The sequence below is a fragment of the Colossoma macropomum genome, unplaced genomic scaffold, assembly GCF_904425465.1.
Source record: "Colossoma macropomum unplaced genomic scaffold, Colossoma_macropomum, whole genome shotgun sequence".
Classification (NCBI taxonomy): domain Eukaryota; kingdom Metazoa; phylum Chordata; class Actinopteri; order Characiformes; family Serrasalmidae; genus Colossoma; species Colossoma macropomum.
In genome coordinates, this window is record NW_023495280.1 from 930,779 (window position 1) to 950,961 (window position 20,183).

The following is a 20,183-nucleotide window of genomic DNA, read 5'->3' on the forward strand; positions in this document are numbered from 1 at the left end:
GCGCCATTTAAGGTGGAACGGGAAAATTGTTTCCACCACTCTTCTTCACCATTTAGGGAAAGCAAAAGTGAAACTGTCCCACCTAAACTGCTTCGCCTCGAAGACTAACTTACTTCGCATTAGACAGCCAGCGATGGCCGACGAGTTTCCTTACGCCCTGTTTGTCGAGGGCAAATGGGACCCCAAGACCCCCAAGTTAAAAAACAAGCTGACCATTTATTTCCAGAGTAAGAAGTCTAACGGAGGAGACTGCTGTGTGGAGCTGCTGGAGGCACAGAAAGCGACTGTGAGCTTCAAAACGGAAGAAGGTAATGTGGATCTTAGTGTACCGTGTGTTTTTTGACACTTACAAGTAATTTAATTCGAAAACATAAATTCATAAACTCCTCGAATGGGTAAACAGGCTGAAAAATGTAAACTAGAAGTATGTTCAGTCTGCTTTAATCAGCTCGTCTTGCTGTCTCTTCCGCTCTGTGTAGTGAGGAGAAATGTTCTGGAGAAGCAAACACACGAAGCTAAGATCGGTCAAAACCTTGTGAGCCTGATTGTTTATCTCTCTCCAGAAGCTGCTCAGGTGATTGTTTTCCTATATTTAAATTAAAACGTGCTTTCATTTGGCGTGTAACATTATATGATCGGTTCATGTCACTTGTGGTAATGTGACGTCTGAGGTCTGGTTTGTTTATTTTCCAGGAACCTCAGTCTCCGGCCAAAGCAGATCAGACAGGTGAGCTAAGTGTGACACTTCATGGATTTGTGAAGCCCTCAGATTTTGTAACAGCAGACTGTTGTCCATTTGCATGATGGCACAGTGAGAGCCTGCTTCCCTCTAGAGGTGGATCTGTACACATGACAGGATTTCTCAGCAGCCCTAGACTGCCTTTTCTTTCAGATACATTCAAAGGGAAATTGCACCGATATTTTCAAAATTTCAGCATCATTCATTCTTTGAGATGTTAACAAACTTATTTAGAGTGGTTTGATGTGATGGTATTTCATTGTAGAGAAACTGACTCACATTTCTTTGCAGTGGTGGTGATGGGAACCAGAGAACACAGTGTGTCAATGTCTACCACAAAAATATGTTATTTATTTTGCAAAATTAATGTCTTTTGAGTTTTGTTGATTGTCATATTGCCCAGCCCTGATATATATTTCAGCCCAAAAGCATATCTCAGGACTGTTATAAAACAATATCTCAGTCATCAGGCAACATAATCATAAATATTTTATGTTATAACCGTCTGTAAGGGAGCTTTTAGAGGCATTAAATGCTTCTCAGGCATTAAATGCTTTACTCAGGTTCCTATCACCACCACTGTGAACAATTTGGACTTTGTACGTTTCTCTTCACCACCCTGGATGACATTGTTTACATCTTAACAATTTAATTATGCAGAAGAAATTTAGAAAAATAGGTGGAATTACCCTTTCACTTATCATAAAGTGCTTTTATTGTGAATTATTTTAGGGCTGTCACAATTAATCGATTGAAAAAAAGAATTGTCAATTTATTTACTTGGTTAGTGAATCTGCAAGCAATTTGCATGATGAATACGCATATTTGAAATTCCCCTACTGGTCTCTGTTACGATATGAAACAAAACCTAGGCCTGACAGATTTCTGTGCACTTTCAAGTGGTACATAGTGTTTTTAGGTATTTTAAAGGAGAATTTCACCAATAATTTAATTTGTTTGATAATTCAGGACCATGATAATTAATGACCAGTGCATGTGTCTTCAAGTTTTTATTTGGTAAAAATTGTAAAAATATTTCATTTTTGCTTAATAACGTGTTGCATATACCTCTATGCCATGAATGCACAAAAACATGTTTTATGCCAAAACTTTCTCAAAATTATCGTGAAATAATGTCTCCAGCATCAGTAACCCTTTCTGGTAATATATTTCTGTGTTGTAGCTTAATAATTAGACATTCAACTCTTCATACCTCTGGTTCCTACCACTACTACTGTGAACATTTCGCGTAAAACCACTCTGAATGACTTCATATCGTAATAATTTAATTATGCAGAATGTTTCCCGAACACAGAATTCCACCTTAAGGCTTCCTTAAAAGTATCTTGGAATCTTTAAAAGGTTGTGAATGGTTTCCTGCTGTTCAGTTAAGTTCGTTTTTGTTGTTTTGGCTAATTTGAAGACCCGATTACTTGATTATTCGTCCAAATATACAGTACATTACTCACTTACTCATATAATCGATGGTGACAGCCCTACTATATATATATATATATATATATATATATATATATTGTACTTAGTTTTACTCACATGTACATACCACAGACATTCCACACTCAACGGACACTGACGTTGCAGCTCTTAAGAGGCGGACGGAAGCTTGTTCTGAGCTGAGTTCAGTGGTAGACCTCAAAAAGCCAAGGCTTTTTGGTTAGTTCCATTTAATTTTAATTTTAATTTACTTTCTTTTGGAAAAAGAGTACCGGTCAAAAGTTTGGACACACCTGATTGCAAGTATGTTTTCATCGTCGTGAAGATTATGAAGATTCGACAAATATAAAATAGTAACGTAGATGAATATGCATGAAGTTATTTCCAAAACAAGGTCATTTTCAGCAGCCAACAAGTTTCAGTAGATGCAGATCTTCTTGAGTTCTGTTGGAAAAGCACTGCAGATAGCTATAGATAACATTGAGATATAACATATGTGCTATTTTATAGTTTTGATGTCTTTACTGTTTTTCTAAAATGTTAATGTGGAATCTATGAGTAGGTGTGTCCAGACTTTTGCTGTATTTTACACCTTTTGTTTATATACAATGATTTAGAATTATTGAGAACCATGTAGTGAAAGTAATTTGCTCATCACCCTCATAACCCATACGTATGAATAAGTTCATTTAAAGACTCCTTTAGTATAATGTGATATACTGTTCACTGAAAATGTTGTTTTTTTTCTGTCATTTATGTAAATATCAGACTAAAATATAACCAAAAAGTGAAACTATTAAAGAAAAGAAAATTGACACTAAAAATTGCAACAAAACAACAATAATTCACTGTCATTAAAATGAACTGACATACTGTATTGTGCAAAAGTCTTAGGCACTCAAGGAAACTGTTTAAAACTTTTCTCAACAGTATGCATGTTTTTTTTTTCTGGAAAGAAACTTTTTACTGTCCAAATAAATAGCTCTACAGTTTTAGATTAAGAAGAGTTTAGTTCCAAAATGCTGAAATGCTGCATATTTTTATTTTTATAATAAAATTGGTATGTTAATCATTAATCATAACATATCATTGGTATATTGACATATATTGTATACATGCAAAGCCAACACTGCCAACAACTTATATATTGGAAAAGAAAGTTCATGAAAGTGGTCTTTAATGCAGTTTGGAATGAAACTCCTATGTCTCTGTATATAACTCTATATGACTCTGTGCATGTCTACTTATTTGTATTTATGTTGTAGTCGTTTTGTGTATATATCAAGGTACAGACTTTTATATTGTGCTTGTACTATACACACTGCCATTGTCACAGGATACAAGTCTGGGTACTGTACCATGTACTGTTAACCCCTTGAACCCTAGTCTTATTTTTTCAGTGATTCATTTTATCATTTATTATGTAGAAACTACCAGTAACTACTATGAAACTAATATGTGAGTTATGTTGTCATGACAGTGAGGAACTGAAATGTAGGTCCACTTACAGGTTTTTAGACTTTAAGAAGTAATATTCAGTCAAACTACTCAAAATAAACATTGCATTGAACAATATAGAATTTGTTATAACTAAATTTTCTATTATAATGATTGGCAATTTAAATAATTAGATCATTGTAACCTTGATTTGATGTCTGTAAGTACAAAACTAATATGATAGCTACAGCTATGGGTCCTGGTGTCTCAGTCAGACCCCAGACACAGCAAACGTTTGTGTTTTACCTATTATTATAAATCGGGCTTGATGGCTCATTAATGCTTTAATAATGATTTAATGAGTTAAACCAAGTTTGTTAGAATAGTGAAGATGAAAAGTGTGGAGTTCCTAGGACTGGGCTGAGAACCGCTGATCTGTATTTGTTGGACGAAATATGCACATTGTTGTCCTGCCTTAAAAGAGACAAAAAAATGACTAAAAATGTTTCTGCAGCTGTCAGCAGCCAAGAAGAATTACCAGGCAAAGATGAAGAGCCACCAGAGGCTGACCCTCAGACTGAGGAGGCAAAGAAGCCAGAGCCAGCTGAAGAGAGTGAAGTTTTGGGTAGAAGATCAGCTGTGCTGGAAAACATCCAGAACATGAGTCAGGAGTTCTTGGTTATGCTGGTGGAGAATATCCTCAAGTTGGAAGAGCCAGAATCAAAATTCTTTGAAATAGAAGTCATCCCAGAGAGCAACTGTGCTGTGATTATGTTTATGAACAGAAAAGGTGAATCATTACTCACAACATAAAAATTGGTAAATGTACATACTTACGTTTAATGGCAAACTGTACCACCCAATGAAAAAACCTAAACCCACATCTCCACTGTAAAAAATATTCTAAATTTATCACATCTTAAGTGAAAAGAATGAAGTCAACCTACATTAAAATACACTTAGGGCTGGTTTACCAGACCATGATTTAGCTTAAGCTAATGATGGTGAAATACTGTTGACATTGCAGTTTATTTCAAGACTAGCCTTAATCTGTGTCAGTTAAGCTAATTATATCTCAAATATGCTAATGAAATCTTAAATGTGACCAGTTTTAGGATATTCCATTTCTGTATTTTCCTATTTAGATAAATAAAGGAATCAGTCAGTCCTAGTGGTAGCCACTGTATCCAAAACTAATTTTGTATCTTTTTGTGTATCAGATGCAGAGAACTTCATCTTGTCCTGCCCAGATAACTCAGTTTTCAGGAAGAAAAAAATGGATGTCAAACCTCTTGAGAAGACTCCAAAGGTGAAAGCTGAGGATTTACCTTCAAGCGTGAACTGTGACTACATCACGCTGTTTTTTGAAAAGTATGGGGAAGTAGAGGGTGAGGTGGAGATGCTTGAAGATGGGCAATCAGCCATAATCACCTTTAAAGATCACAAAGGTACGAACCCTTTCAGACTGAAAACACCAGTGTTAGGAACACATTTCACACGACAAGGCTTGCTGCATTGTGGTATAAGTATGTAAATGCAGTTATATGCTAACATATAATAAAAATTTATAATAATTTTACACTATTATAAAAGACACAGTGGCTGTAACACCATGTTATATAAAGTATAATACTCCAGTAATTAGAATGCAGGTGACAAGATTTCTCACGAGGGTTTGGACAGTGCAGTTTAGGTTTGCGGGAAAAAATTGATTCTTAGATGCATCGCGATGCGGACGTGATCGATTCTGAATCGATTCACAAATGTCCAAAATCTATTTTCTACATATTTAATTTCTAACGTAATGTTGACGGAACGCAAAAGGCGGAACCTGTAAGTGCGGAAGTGCAGCGCCCGGACAGTCTGTGGCGGCACATAACAAAAACACAACTGGATGAGTGAGAAATCCGACCGGCTCCCTCTGCATTAAAAGCCAGGTTAGATCAGGAGTCACAACACAAATGTTAAGAAGAGCCATTTTGTCCTTTCAACAAAAATCAGACCACCTTGGGAGCCGCAACATTTAATGTCCAATATGTCTCAGTATGTGTTAATGTACTAGTATAGGCTAAAAAATATAAACGAAAATGCAGATTTACTTTGCTTTAAGCTTTAGTTTAGCTACAGCCGCTTTTCTTCCACCAGAAAACTTTTCCTCAAAAGTTGAATAGTTTCTTGTAAAATGTCTCTCAAAGTTCGACTGATTTACGAGGCTGAAGTCCCTTCTTATTCTCCAGCTTCTTGTTTGAATTTTCCCGTTCCTCCTTAAATTCTGACTGAGGTGCCAGAACGTAAATGCGGCACTATTTAAGGTGGAACGGGAAAATTAGAAAGAGAAGCTGACTTCATCTTCGCAACTATTTAGTGTTTGACAGTCTCTCGTTGCAGATTTAACGTACCAGGAAACCCAACTGCACTGCTTATAAATGCAAATAAGTCCATTCTTGTTCAAATGTTCGTCTGTGTTTCTCTTTTCCTTTTTTTGTTCGCTACTCGCTCGGCGAGACTTCGTTGCTATGTTCTTAGTTGTTGCGAAACAGGGCTTTTGCGCTGTGTTGCACACGTCCTGTCTCAAAGATATTTTACTGACACAGCGACTCATGACTAAAGGGGCTCTTTGCATCATGAAAGCATTTTTCAGACTGATGGAGGATGTGTTATATATGCTTCTATACAGAACCCCTTTGAAAAGGGTTCTATATAGCGCTAAAACGGGTTCTTCTGATGTTACAGGCTTGACATTGTAAGAATAGAACAACCTTTTTTGGTGCTATATAGAACCCTTTTCAAAAAGGTGCTGTATTCTTCATCAATCTGAAGAACTCTTTCCTGATGCAAGGAACCCTTTAATCATGCAAAGGGTTCTTTGAGTGTTCATAGTTCTATATAGAACCATTTTCTTTACTAAAGAACCCTTGAAGAAGACCATCATGTCTATATTTGTGCACTGATATAGTAAAGCAGTTTAGCTTTTATTATAAGCCAAATTTGCACATTCAACAAGCCAAATCACCATTGTGTTTAAACGTATGTATCTTATGTGTAAATCATTTAGATATTTTTTTTCAGGCAAAATGGCCATAGTACAATTTATTAATTTTTCAGGCATCAAAAAAAGCAGGAAACATATATTACATTAAAAATTCACAGAATCCTCAGCAACCGAAGATAATATCAGATTTTTTTTCAGTATTTAATGTGTTCAATCTTCACTCCAAACTTCAGATGTATAGTTTTAGTACAGTTTGCACAGTTGTTAGGAGTCCCATTTTCTTATGTTTTAATTATTTTTTTAACTCAAGTATTAGAAATCCCACATATATTCACATATTTTCCTTTGACTTGCTCCTTCCTCATGCAAGTGAATTATCTAATATAAAATCTCAGAAATATCTCCATGATGTAAGTGACAATAGCTGTTTTGACTTAATAATACGATTAATCCTTTATATCTGTTTTTCCAGTTGTAAACAAGGTTCTCAGTGCACAACATCAGATTAAACATCACCCTATCAAAGTATTCCCCTACTATGAATCACTGGGAACAGCACTCTATGGAAAGGACAGACCCACTCTGAGACTCCCAGAAGCCTTCACAGAGAAGATTGATAAATCTGTTTGGAAATACCTCCAGGACAACCCAGGATCACTAGATCTGATCAAGCAAGAGATGCGCAAACATTTCTGTCAGCTGGATCTTCATGACGCAGCTGTGAAAATCAGCCCTCTAGCTTCCCTACTTCATCAAGGTTTACAGACAAGAAAACTCATTCAGACCTGGAGGGAGAATGCCTCTGCTGAGTTCACTGCTGCAATGTCCAAATATAAGTCCCTAGAGATCATTGTTCAGAGAGATGCATGGAATGAAACGGAGGCAGAAATCCAAAAGACACGGTTGACTGAGCCTGTGACCATGGACCTTCAGAAGGATCAAGGAACAGTGATCCTGGCAGGCCTCGCAGAAGATGTCAGTAGGACTGGGGATGTCGTACAGAATATTGTTAATAGAATCACTCAAATGATCCAAAGGGAAAAGGGAAGCGTGACAGATGAGATTGCCATGGATCCCTCTACTTATGAGATTGTCATGCTAGGTGGCCTTGAGCCAGAAATCAGCAATAGCTTTCCAGAGATGGGGCTGAGTTACCACTCTCACAGCAAAAAGTTAGCTCTCTATGGTCTAAAACAAGAAGTATTGGAGTCAAAAAATAAGATTCTACAAGAAGTCATTGGGCTAAAACGGAGAATGGTGGAACTCCATCCATCTATTCTGGAATATCTCAGTAGGAGGGAGCAGCAGGAGCTGACAAGCGACCTATTCTTATCCAAGGGAATCAGAGCATCTTTGGAGATCAAGGAAAACCAAGCATTGCTTGTTGCCAAAACCGAGAAGACCTTGAAGGACAGTGAGGAACGTCTGAAAGCAATGTTAAATCATAAATGCCTTGACATAGAGGATCCCAGTGTGCTCAGGAAGGTAGAATGGCAAGATCTAATCACTAGCTTAAATAACTCATTCAACTCACTAGTAATGACTGTTGTAATAAACACATCAGGCAGCCAAGTTATGGTTGCTGGCTTTGACGATGTAGTCGAATTAGTCCTTGAACAGCTCTCTGACTTTGTGCAAAACAATTCTAACTTGGTTGCAACCATTGAGGCTGACAATATTGTTGTCAAATTTATCCAGGAGCACAGAAAGCAAGACTGGGTTGAAAATGTGAAAAACAAAGTGAGCGTTGACTTTAAAGATGGCAAAATCTTGTTGAGTGGCCCAAGGGTTCATGTTTCTCAGTGTAAGCCTGTCTTTCAAAACCTGGTTTCATCTGTTCATCACTGCAACTTGAAGGTAGCTAAGCCAGGTGCCAAGAAGTTCTACAAGATGAAGGAGTCAATGTATGTTACTGCAGCCAAGGATCAAACGGGATGCTTGGTCGAGTTAGTAGATGAGCATGAGGTCTTCCAGGCTGGTGCTGTCAGTGTAGGAAAGCAGGGAGTCCTTACACCTGAAGGAGTGGAGATAGTGGTCAGCAAAGGTAACATGTGCTTTTATCCAGTAGATGCTGTAGTTAATGCAACCAACGAGAAGCTGGATTTTAACGGAGGTCTGTCAAAGGCACTTTCTGATGCTGCTGGGCCACAACTGCAAGATGCCTGTCGCCAGATCCTTAAGACACGAAAACAGCTGGCCATAGGGGATGCTGTCCTTACCAGTGCGGGTGGACAGCTACGCTGCAAATTTGTTATCCATGCAGTAGGACCACATTATGATAGCTCTAATCGTCAGAGAGCAGTTGGACTTTTGAAGAAAGCTGTGAAAAGGAGCCTGAATCTTGCTGACCGAGAGAGCTGCCAGTCTATGGCCATACCAGCCATAAGTTCTGGAAACCTTGGGTTCCCACTGGATCTTTGTGCAGACACCATTGTTGGAGCCCTGAAAGAATTCCTTGAGTTTGTGAGTGGAGACTGTTGTTTGAAGAAGATCCATCTTGTTGATAATAACGATAAAACAGTTGAGGCTTTAGAAGCTGCAGTGCAGAAAGTATATGGGGGCAGCTCTGCCAGTAAAGATAAAGGGACAGTCTCCAAAGTCAAACCAAGCCAACCTCAGCAAAACATAACTCTGCCAAGTTCCTCTAGTCAAAGTTCATCCCAGAGTGTCAAGACAAATGAAGGACTGACTGTTACCCTTTCAAAGTGCAACATCCAGGACACCACAGTGAGTCTAACTCTTCTACGTAACATTCTCTTTCCTGCAACAAGAATGTTTTTTATTATTGAATTGGATCCTAAACATACAAATACATTTTTTTCTCACCATCTTTAGGAAGATGTGGTTGTGAACTCTATATTTCCTGACCTGTCCCTTAATCATGGAGCCATCTCAAAAGCCATCTTTACTGCAGCAGGGCCACAGCTTCAGGTGGTTCTTAACCAGCAGGCCACAGGCAAAGCAAACGTTGGAGCGGTTTTTGTCACTACTGCCTGTAACCTTAAAAACAAACTGGTGTTCCATGCTGTGTCCCCTCACTGGAACCAAGGACAGGGTTCGGAACAGAAGGTACTACTGTATAATTCTGTCTATAATTTTCTTCTGTGTCAAAGTATTTATTCTTATAGAATTTGTTGTCTGCATTTTTTTTTTCCTTTCATTTTTAATATAATCATTTTTTCTTGTCTTTGAAAAGGAATTGGAAGGTATTGTGGATAAATGTTTGGGAGAGGCAGAGCAGCAGCAGCAGAAGTCCATTGTGTTCCCTGCCATTGGCACAGGAAACTTGGGTTTTCCAAAGACACTGGTAGCTTCACTTATGTTGGACTCGGTTCTTAAATTTAGCAAGAAAAGAAGTTCCAAGCATGTGCAGGAGGTGGTGTTTGCTCTTAATCCCATAGACACTCAAACCATTCAGGTAAGAAAGGCTGCGGGTTCGTATGTATAGTGTGGTTATTTATTTTATATGATATATTAGATAATTATTGGTAATTTATTGCATTCACAGGCCTTCACAGATGAATTCAACAAAAAATTCAACATTCAGCCATCCTCATCAAGTGCCTTCACACAGCAGCAAAGCAATGGTTCAGAATGTCAAATTTAGTATTTTCTTATTTTCTTATTTTACGAAATTAATTTTTATTGCAAGTTAAATTTTTTTTTAATCATGCCTAGAATTGTTTATTGTGATTTTAATCTTAAATTTCTAGGTCCTTTTTCAAGCATCACCTCAAAATCAGGGAGTCATGAGACCACGGTGGGAGGAGTTGTGCTTAAGGTTCTCACTGGTGATATCACTAAAGAGAAAGTTGATGTCATTGTAAACTCCAGCAATGATGACTTTACACTAAAAGCAGGTAACCCTGAGTATGATTGAAACCCTATGTTAATACAGAATAGTTGGACCTAAACAAATAAAAGGGACTTTAAGCTTCAACAAAGGATTCCAGGAAAAGTTCTGAGCCCATATTGACTAGGGCTGTAGTAATTTACAATCAGAAATAAGCCTGACCAGCATGCAAGTTACACATACCAAGGATTTGTTGCAGTTCATAAATATAGATCAAAATTTATATTTTCTTAATTTTATGGCACAAAGTATTGTAGATATGTAGCATTGTGAAATGCCACTTCTAATTGACTTGTTATTGAGGTTTGTTACTTGGCCATAATCACTCAATAAGTTGTTACACAGAAGTGAAAAATCTTAAATGGATATTTTCTAGACCACTGGTCATCAACTCTCCTGGAGATCTACCTTCCTGCAGGTTTCACCTCCAACCCAAATTAAGCACACCTCCTTCAGCTAATCAAGGACTTTTAAAGGCAATAGTTGGATGGATCAGGTGGGATTAATTAGGGTTGGATGAAGTCTACAGGAACATCTACAGGAGCAGGGTTGGTGACCACTGTTCTAAGTTAGGTTTCTTGAAGGCATCTTAGCACAAAGATGGTTCTTAAATGGTGAACACTCTCTCTGTCACAGTGAACATTCTCTATCAGCAAAATGATTTTAGCACCAAGATGTTTTTGACAAACTGGGTCCTAGATGGTTAATATATTGTGTATCTATATCTGATTCTGAAGGTGTCTCCAAGGCTATATTGGATGCAGCAGGTCCAAACGTAGAAGCTGAGTGCCAGCAACTTGGTGAGAACTGTTCACGTTCTTAATATCAAACCAATTAACATTCTGCCTAAAATTATAAAATGTGGTTTAATGTGCAGCACATTGAATTTCCCATATCTCCCTTTCCAGGAGCACAGCAAAACTCAGGGCTCATAATGACTCAGCCAGGCAATCTACAGTGCAAGAAGATCATCCACATTTCCCCAAAAAATGATCCTGCAGCAATCCAAAAACGAGTCACGAAAGCACTCCAGATGTGTGCGAAGCAGAACTTCACTTCCATTTCCTTCCCTGCATTTGGCACAGGTGAGTGATGTGATGAATGTGGGTTAATTAAAAAGGTGAAGTTCATAGATATGTAGCTCAATTACAGTCTGTGCAGCAAGAAACTCATTTCTCACTAAACCTGCCAGTTTTCACCTCTATAATTTTGCCAGTCCTGGCCCTTTTCAGAATGTAAATGATGCCAAAGCTCTCATATTGATTTTTGTATTTCCCTCTTTATAAGCCTTCCTGCTAAATATCTGAACAGACTCTCTGCTTTTAGAGAACTACTTCATCAATTACACTAATGTCTTACCATTTGAAATACATTATTCTCTTTCTCACATTCAAAGGTCTTCACATTCTTGCTCTTGTTGATCTTTCTGAACCTCTTGAGCAATAGCATTCCTTCTTAGACTCTTAGACCTTTCAAATCTCAATTGAAGACCTTCCACTTTACTCAACATTCCTCTTACTCTACTTGGTGCTTTTTAAGAGGTCATTTCAGATTACCATGAGTGGAAATGGGACGTTGCTGGTATACGTGGAAAAAATTTTACTGTTCACACTGGTACACAGAAGTTTGTAGATATCTGTGAATTTTTCTTGTTTATACCCCTCTAGCCAACGCTTGGCTTTGCGGATGCCCATAGGCTAATGTGTGGCTGCTCAAGACTAGGGATTTGCTAGGGTTTTGTGTCAGATGGGCAACAGAGACTGCCTCTTCATATGAGCAGATGAGCTAGTACTAGAGCTAACCAGTACAATGTGAAGACTTTTATTTTACAAGAGGTCTTTTTGCCTCGAAATATATTTCACTGTTTCTAGACTAAGCTAACATCAACTAAAGTAGTTAGCCCACACTCTTAAAAAAGATGGTTCTTCAAGTGTTCTTCAGTGAAGAAAATGGTGCTATTTAGAACCATGAACACTCAAAGAGCCTTTACATGATTTATAATACCAAAAAGGGTTCTTCTGTTGTTACGATGTCAGGCTTGTCATAATAGCAGAACCCTTTTTGGTGCTATATAGAACCCTTTAAATGTTTAATCTGCAACGAGAAACTGTCAAACACTAAAAAGTTGCGAAGCTTAAGCCAGTTTCTTGTTCAAATTTTCACCTTAAATTGTACAGCAGTTGCATTCTAGCGCATCAAGCACCATTTAAAGTGGAACAGAAAAATTCGAATGAGAAGCTAACTTCAGCCTTGTAAAAAATGTAACGCTCAAAGACATTTTACAAGAAACTATTCTACTTGTGTGGAAAAGTTTCCTGCTGGAGATGCAAAAAAAAAGTGGCTATAGCTGAGCTAAAGCTTAAAGGCAGAGCAAAGTAAGTCTGCATTTTCTGCATATATTTTTAGCCTACACTATTACATTAGCATGAACTGAGACATATTTATAGCCAAGATGGTAAAATGGACATAACATGTTGTGGCTCCCAAGGTGGCTTGATTTTTGTTGAAAGGATAAAATGGCTCTTCTTAACATTTGGTTTGCGACCCCTGGTCTACACTATATAGAATCTGCCTATTAGACAGGTCTACCTGGTGTTGCAGAACCGAGCTGGATACTCTGATGCCCATGATATGGGAGTGTCCTAATATACAGGTTTTCTGGTCTGACATCTAACATTATATCAAGAAAATTCTGGGCAAACGTATTCAGTTCTCACTTGGATTGTGCATCTTGGGGGAGCCTTCTGCTTTGTCAGATATAGAGCCCTTTGAGGCTGATTGGAAGCCAACTGCTTTAATGCTAGGCTGTAAATTAAGTGTTAGAGTGGAGGGCCTCTACAGCACCATCTGCATCTCACTGGCACACTCAATGGGCAGCTTGGCTGTATGAGAAAACCTACCGTTTAGGCTCCAGAAAAGGTCAGAGGTGTTCCACTTCATGTGGAGGTGGTATTTGTCTTACCTAGACACAGGATCATGACATGTGGGTCAGGATATCATTAAAGTACTCATTTTCACTGCCTAACTGCCAAATCACTGTAAATGGAAACGGACTATGCCTCCTTTCTTTTACTTTGTATCATTAATATTTATTTATTTATTTATTTATTTATTTGTCCACCCTAAGGTATTATACTTGTACTTCAGTTTTTTTTTTATTTTGTAACTGTTTCAAAAGTTGATCTCAAAAAATTTCATGCAATTTGTGAAAGACCCCAGTGTTCTAAAAGTAGACCAAATGAAGTATTGTACTTATAGAGCTTCCAGTTAGTATGTATGGCCATACACTTATGATTCATAACTCAACTCATGTGAACTACTTTTATGACTCTGCACTGTTTTAACTGCTTGTTTGTTTGGAGCTTCTTCATTAATATAAGACCTGCCAATAAAACTCCCTCTCTTACAGGTCAAGGTGGGGTGAATGCAGGACAGGTTGCAGACGCCATGCTGGATGCTGTGGTGGACTTTGTGACACAGACTCCGCAATCCTCCATCAAACTGATCCACATAGTGATCTTCCAGGCCCCCTTGTTGACAAACTTCCACCAGAGCATGCAGAGAAGAGAAGGCAGTGACAAGCAAAAGAAGCAGAGTGCCTTGTCCAAAATTGCAGGTATGTTATGTTTTTTATGAAGAATATTTTAAATGAAGTTTTCAGAAGACGGTGTGATCAACTAAGGTTGAGTCAGAATTTCTTATCTGGGCTGGCTTTCACAACAGCACCCTGGCACAGAGATCTTTGTTAAATGCCAGAGTGAGCATCACATTAAATACATGAATACTTCTGGGTTTCAATACCCAATGCCATTTTTAACATGTCCATCTCAACTGGCTCATCTCCATTTCTCCTTGGTGAGCTCCACACTGTAGAGGTCACTAGATTATAGATTTGTTTAGTCCTGCTTCCTTAAGATTCCATCCCACTCCCGCTGAAAATCTGCATTGTTTGTGCTGTCCCCACCCACAGCCATACAACTGCTTTCCATCTGTGTTATGAAATTAGAATGACTGTCACATGCCAGACTTCCCTTTAGTTGACTTAGTTTAGTTTGTCATGCATTTGCCTTGATTAAGAGCACTTTCAACAGCTGTGGCTTGCTGACTGTCTGGAGGTTCCATCGTTGCTGTAGCCTACAAGAAAACAATTTTTATTTTGTTGTCATGATTGATTACTTCACAGCTATTTACAGTGAGTTTATTAACTTTTGTTATTTTGCTTCTAGATATTAATTATTATTTATTATAATTAGTAAGTGATTGTTATCATTTTATTTAGGCTATTTATTGATTTGTGGGGTTTCTCTACATGTGCGTTGTCCCACTAATGCCCACTGTGAGACCTCTACGCTGATACCATCTTATGGGACGTTCCATTACTGTATTCGCTCATGTGGATGGCGGAGCATTGGATGAAGTCAACCTGAATATAGACTTTACCAGCAGAACTGGTTTTATTTCCCTTTTGCACAATTTGCACTTTCCTTTTCAAACCCCTCAACCCACCATCACAAAAAATGTGGACAATAATTGACCGCTGATGTCACCTTTTGCCATTGTAATGTTCCAACTTGCTATTTAGCAAGCTAGAGGTTACACAACCAAATAGAGGGACAGAGCTTTCGCGTTCTAACCCTGAAGCTCACGGAAGACCAGACAATTTTGAAAAGTTTAAAATGTGCCTTTTTTGTTTCTCAAAATAGTTATTTTTTGCATTACAGAACCTTACCAGGCTTACCAAGCTAAACGGCTCATTGACAGGCGAGCTGAGTGCAAGTGTGTTCTTACAGAAAAATCTGTTACTTCTTGTCCATTCCTCTTGTGCTGTGAGTGGTCATAGATTGCCCAGTTAGTGAGGGGTTTTAGTTCAGTATTGAGTATGGCACAGCATTGAAACAGAGAGCTTGTTTGAGGGAAGTATATTAGTTGAAACAAATACATTAAGCATGTCTCTTCCTTTAACAGCATATGCCAAATCATGGATCATCGGATGGAAGGACAAAGATGACCAGCAGCGGAAGGGAAAGGGCTTTGTAATTGAGGGCAAAGTGGTGCATCCTGCATGCTTCTCCATCTGTGGGCCTTCCAAAGCTGCTGTGGACCACGCCAAGCAGTGGATAGAGAAACTCATCTCAGATGAGCAGGCGTTTGAGTTAATCAGTGATTTAGTGATCCTTAGCTTGTCTGATAAAGACCAGCAACGAATACAAGAGCTGGAGAAATCCATGGATGTCAGTGTGAGAGTGGAACACAAGGTTCAGGATGAAGATCAGGAGGAGGCCACAGTTTTGGTGGAGGGCCTCAGCAGGGATGTTCTGATGGCTGTAAGTGAGATCCAGACAATTCTCAAAAAAGCCAGAGATGAGGTTGGACTGAAGAAAGACATGAAGGTAATAAGTGAGTTAGTAGACTGGCAGTACCAGCAGGGTGGGCAGTACCAGAGCTTCGATCAACTGACAAACCTAAATTTGGAACAAGCCCTTGCAAAGAAGTCTTCCCATGTGGACATCAGCCTCCACGGCCAAGCATACAAGGTCACAATGCCAGAGGGTCCTGCTGTGTGTGCTGTAGGTGGTAACCAGATCAACATCAGGCGTATTGACAAAACACAAGGTACTTCATTACATGACAAATCTTCATCTCAGGTTATTGTGATGGTTCTCAGGACACAAAATAAGTATAGCTGTACTTTATAAAGGATTTTCAGTGTGGAGGGTTGTAGGATTTACTCAGTTTTTCTCTTACCCCAAATGTAGTAGATCAGCCAAGACATGTTTGGTGTATGAAGTCTGCTGGAGCTTTGAGCTGTGATGTACATAAGAAATAATGGAAGATCATAGTTACCCATTTGCAAGTGGAGAAAAGTTTGGATGAGAATTTTTATATGTAACATTATGTCAGAAAACACCTAAGCAAGACTATTTGAGATTACTTATCAACTGGACACAGTTTGAGGCAAGGGTGTCATGATTTAGGCTTGCACATCGCAAAATGCCATTACTAGTTTGCTACATGCATGTACAACATGCATGTCTTGAGTGATCGAATATATTTAAGTGAGGGGGAAATTGTGTAAATTTGATTTTTTGGCCCCAGCATTACTATCATTGCCCTGTAAAGAAAAATCACTACAATGAACACAAACTTTGTTTATTCTTCAGTCATAGCCGATGATAGCCTCCCACAGGAATGGGACATAATGGCAGCTACTGAGCTGTTCAAGGAGTTTCCACTGCAGGCTAACAGCAATGAGTACAAGGATGTCTTGAGCCACTTCAGAAAAACCTGCCCCAATAACAACGTTCTTAAGGTGGGTATCTACAGTTTAATCATTTGGGGAAGAAATAAGATTGGTTTGTTGGTCCATGTGGTATGTGGTTTACAAATGTCTTGATTTCTCTCTGTAGATTTCACGAATCCAGAATCCTGGCATGTGGAAGAAGTACCAGCATAATAAGCACATCATGGAAATCAAGAATGGCCATAAGAACAATGAAAGGAGGCTTTTTCATGGGACCAGAGAGGACTCAATGAAGCACATCAATCATAGTGGCTTCAACCGCAGCTATGCAGGAATGAATGGTAAAATGAAAACCTTTGTGATTTTGACATATTACAATATTACACAGTTCATTTCAATCATTTATAGACTCACTTGTGTATTTTTGCTAATTTTGTTATATTATTTTATTCATTGCAGCTGCAGCATATGGGAAAGGCACCTATTTTGCACTAAATGCAAGTTACTCTGCAAGCAACACCTATTCAGTGCCAAACCAGCAAGGCCACAAGCACATGTATCTTTGCAGAGTCCTCACTGGAGACTACACACCTGGAAACTCTTCAATGGTTGTCCCTCCTCCCAAATCTGCCAATGGCATAGATCTGTATGACACTGTGGTGGATAACACTAGAACACCAACCATCTTTGTGGTGTTCCGCGATGATCACGCTTACCCAGAGTACTTGATCACTTTTACCTGAAGTGAAAAGCTTTGTACAGAGTTGGGTGATTAGAACAAGTAAATACAGTTCTGTGGCATATTTTCTAGAATGTATCTGACTAGGATATTTATTATCTGAAATTCCTGTATGCCTTACACACCAGAAAATGTTGAAACTGCACCACAGCTGGCTCAGGACGAGCTCTGAGTTTACAAAAGCGACTGTAATGTTGGTATCAAACACTGGTATATTAGTATGCTTCCTAGTCAGGTCTTAAATATATCTAACTAATGAGTTTCACATTTTGTCCTGACTGCTGCTGTCATTTCCTACTCTCACTTTCAGCTTTGCAGGAAACTGATCCACAGTTTTTTTTTTTCTAAAATTAGTGATTGTCCTTTTAATTATTCAAAATGTATAATATTCAAAGAAAAGCAGCGTAATGGACATCATAGCTGATTTTTCAGTGTCGGTCTATGCATAGATGGAACAATGGCCTGGCCAGGCCACAATTTCGGGATTTTATACATACACTCTTATGCAAAAAAAAGCCCAAAATGGCCTTTTAATGGTCTTAACAAGCCATTAGTAAATTAAACAAACAGATGCAGTAAGTTAGTATGAGCTGGCTTTTCTCTTTCATTATCTTTAAATGTTGACATGTTGTGGGTAAACTTGCAGACAGCCTTTTACAGAAAGAAGAGTCAGTATTGTTGCACTCAGCGCTGATGGCTTCAAACAGCTGAAAAACATTGCCAGGCTTACAAGGTAAAGGCCGTGATGTTTTAGCACCAAAGCATAGAATACAGGGTTTAGTGGCCCCTCAGATTCATAGATGAAGCAATGATTGCGAAAAACTCTAAGGTTGCCTTAAATCTAAATTGATTTTTTATGTTGCGCATAACCGGAGAAATGTTTTGCATCTTAATACATTTATGAACTTATGCACAAAATAAAAGCTATTTTACAACTGTCATACATTATTTTTTTATACATCAACAGTTCGATGAATATGCCGCGATGAAAAAAATAGCAAAATGTCCAGTGTACTCTAATCAGTGTTATTTTTTCTCAAGATAAATATAGCAGTAATCATTTTTCCACAAACATCTCCATTTGATTAATATTAAAAGAGAGTAGCTGTGCAGTCTTGTGGTCACTTGTCCAGTGAAGTATTCACAAGAAACATTAGCAGGTGCCCCAACTGGCCCAGTGTTAGAGACCTTCACCCTCCTAACGCTGGTAATATTGGGGAGACCTAGCAAGTAGGTGGAATTGGACATGATGAAAATTGGAAGAAAATACTAAGAAAAAAAATGACCCTTCTTGTTATCCATGACACATAAGAGCTATGAAGTAAAACAAGCCCATAGAGACTGCTCTCTCTAAAATTCAGAGTTGAAGCATTAAAGCCTTTGATTGTGTTAATTTTATGTTTTGTATGTGTTTCTTATGTTTGTGTATTCAAAAAAAGGAAAAGAAATTACACCAATTTTTCAACATTTCTGCATAATTAAATGAGTCAGGTGTAAACAATGTCATTCTGAGGTTTTTGGTGTGAAATGCTACGTTTTGGAGACACTGAACTAAAACTGAACTGAAAAAAATAATTGTTACCAGCGGTGGTGATAGGAACCACATGTCCAAAGTTTTTAATGCCACCATCTGATATAAAGTTATTATATAAAATGGCTATGAATATATCACCTGGTACCTGAGGCATTGTTTTAGGATAGCTTTAAAAAGGTTTTGGCCTAAACACATTTTTAAAAAGCCATTAATGAAGGATGGGTATGTGTTTTAAGACAATCCCCAAATAAAATATTTTTGTTTATCACTATTTTACCATCATCAACATTCCGCATAAAAACTCAGAAGGCATGTGTAGGGTCATAGGTGGTTTTAGATAGTAAATAAAATGGCTATATTTATGTAGTGGACATGGCGATCCCTGGTTCCTATCACCACCACTGTAAAGAAATCTCTACAATGAACCATTTCACACCAAACCACTCTGAATGTCTGTTTACATCTCAACCACTGAATTATACAGAAATGTTGATAAATCTACGCAATTCACCTGTAATTTTGACTTAGCAATATAATTTCACCCTTGTAACACCCATATCCAGCCAACTGAAGAGTGGATTGAAAGATCAAAATCCACAATCGGAATGTGTCAGGGAAAACTTTACGCACAAACCTTAAACCAATATAATCTCAGTGGCCATGGTAGATGATTTAAATTTTTAATAATTCTCGGAGTAACACATCAAAAATTTAAGAAGTAGGCAAAAAATCTTCATTATAAATATGAAGGCTACTAACAAATACAACAACATGATCACTTGGTAGGGTTACTAGATCTCAAATGAACTGGCCAGTTTTGAGCTCTGTTGTTCAGTTGGCACTGTCAACCAGATGTGAAAATGTCCAGCTGAGTGTATAAATGCACTATAAATAAATAAATACACTATAAATGCACTCCATTTGTTGAAGCAGATAAAGCACTGTCATAATAAAGTTCTAGCCCCATTATCTCACATTCTCTCTCTCACTCTCTCCCCATCATTCCATCAGGAGAGAAAATCAGGTGTGTGTGTTTTTTACAAAAAATGTACTTGTACATGTGTAACACAGTAGGCTGGTTAGCCAGCTGGTAAAAACAGTAGATGGGGGCTTGTTTGGAAATATAGTGAGCATTAACAATGTATTTTTATTTTTTTTTTTTTAGCTAGGTTTATTATACAGCCCTCCACAAT

At 38.2% G+C, this 20,183-nt stretch overlaps 1 protein-coding gene across 2 annotated transcripts; it reads left to right on the plus strand.

Moving 5' to 3' along the window:
- Window positions 1–23: 23 nt before the first annotated feature.
- On the plus strand, window positions 24–18,397 carry parp14rs1 (poly(ADP-ribose) polymerase family member 14-related sequence 1). Of its 2 annotated transcripts, XM_036561862.1 has the most exons (18): window positions 24–308; window positions 480–574; window positions 694–727; window positions 2,309–2,413; window positions 4,146–4,421; window positions 4,852–5,079; window positions 7,096–9,350; window positions 9,459–9,692; window positions 9,820–10,041; window positions 10,132–10,210; window positions 10,337–10,483; window positions 11,214–11,276; window positions 11,385–11,561; window positions 13,886–14,092; window positions 15,442–16,089; window positions 16,638–16,786; window positions 16,884–17,058; window positions 17,177–18,397. In XM_036561862.1, exons 1-18 carry the CDS (start codon window positions 134–136, stop codon window positions 17,458–17,460), a joined length of 5,553 nt encoding a protein of 1,850 aa, XP_036417755.1. In that variant the 5' UTR covers window positions 24–133; the 3' UTR covers window positions 17,461–18,397. The 2 variants fall into 2 exon arrangements, with proteins under 2 accessions (XP_036417755.1, XP_036417757.1); XM_036561864.1 differs by lacking the exon at window positions 2,309–2,413.
- The last annotated feature ends 1,786 nt before the right edge of the window (window positions 18,398–20,183 follow it).

What these genes read in the sequence shown, in the direction of transcription:
- parp14rs1 (XM_036561862.1), top strand. Translation starts at nt 134, where the DNA reads ATGGCCGACGAGTTTCCTTACGCCCTGTTTGTCGAGGGCAAATGGGAC. An exon ending in GCAACATCCAGGACACCACA is followed by an intron (nt 9,351 to 9,458) that starts GTGAGTCTAACT and finishes CACCATCTTTAG; the next exon opens with GAAGATGTGGTTGTGAACTC. An exon ending in TAGACACTCAAACCATTCAG is followed by an intron (nt 10,042 to 10,131) that starts GTAAGAAAGGCT and finishes TTGCATTCACAG; the next exon opens with GCCTTCACAGATGAATTCAA.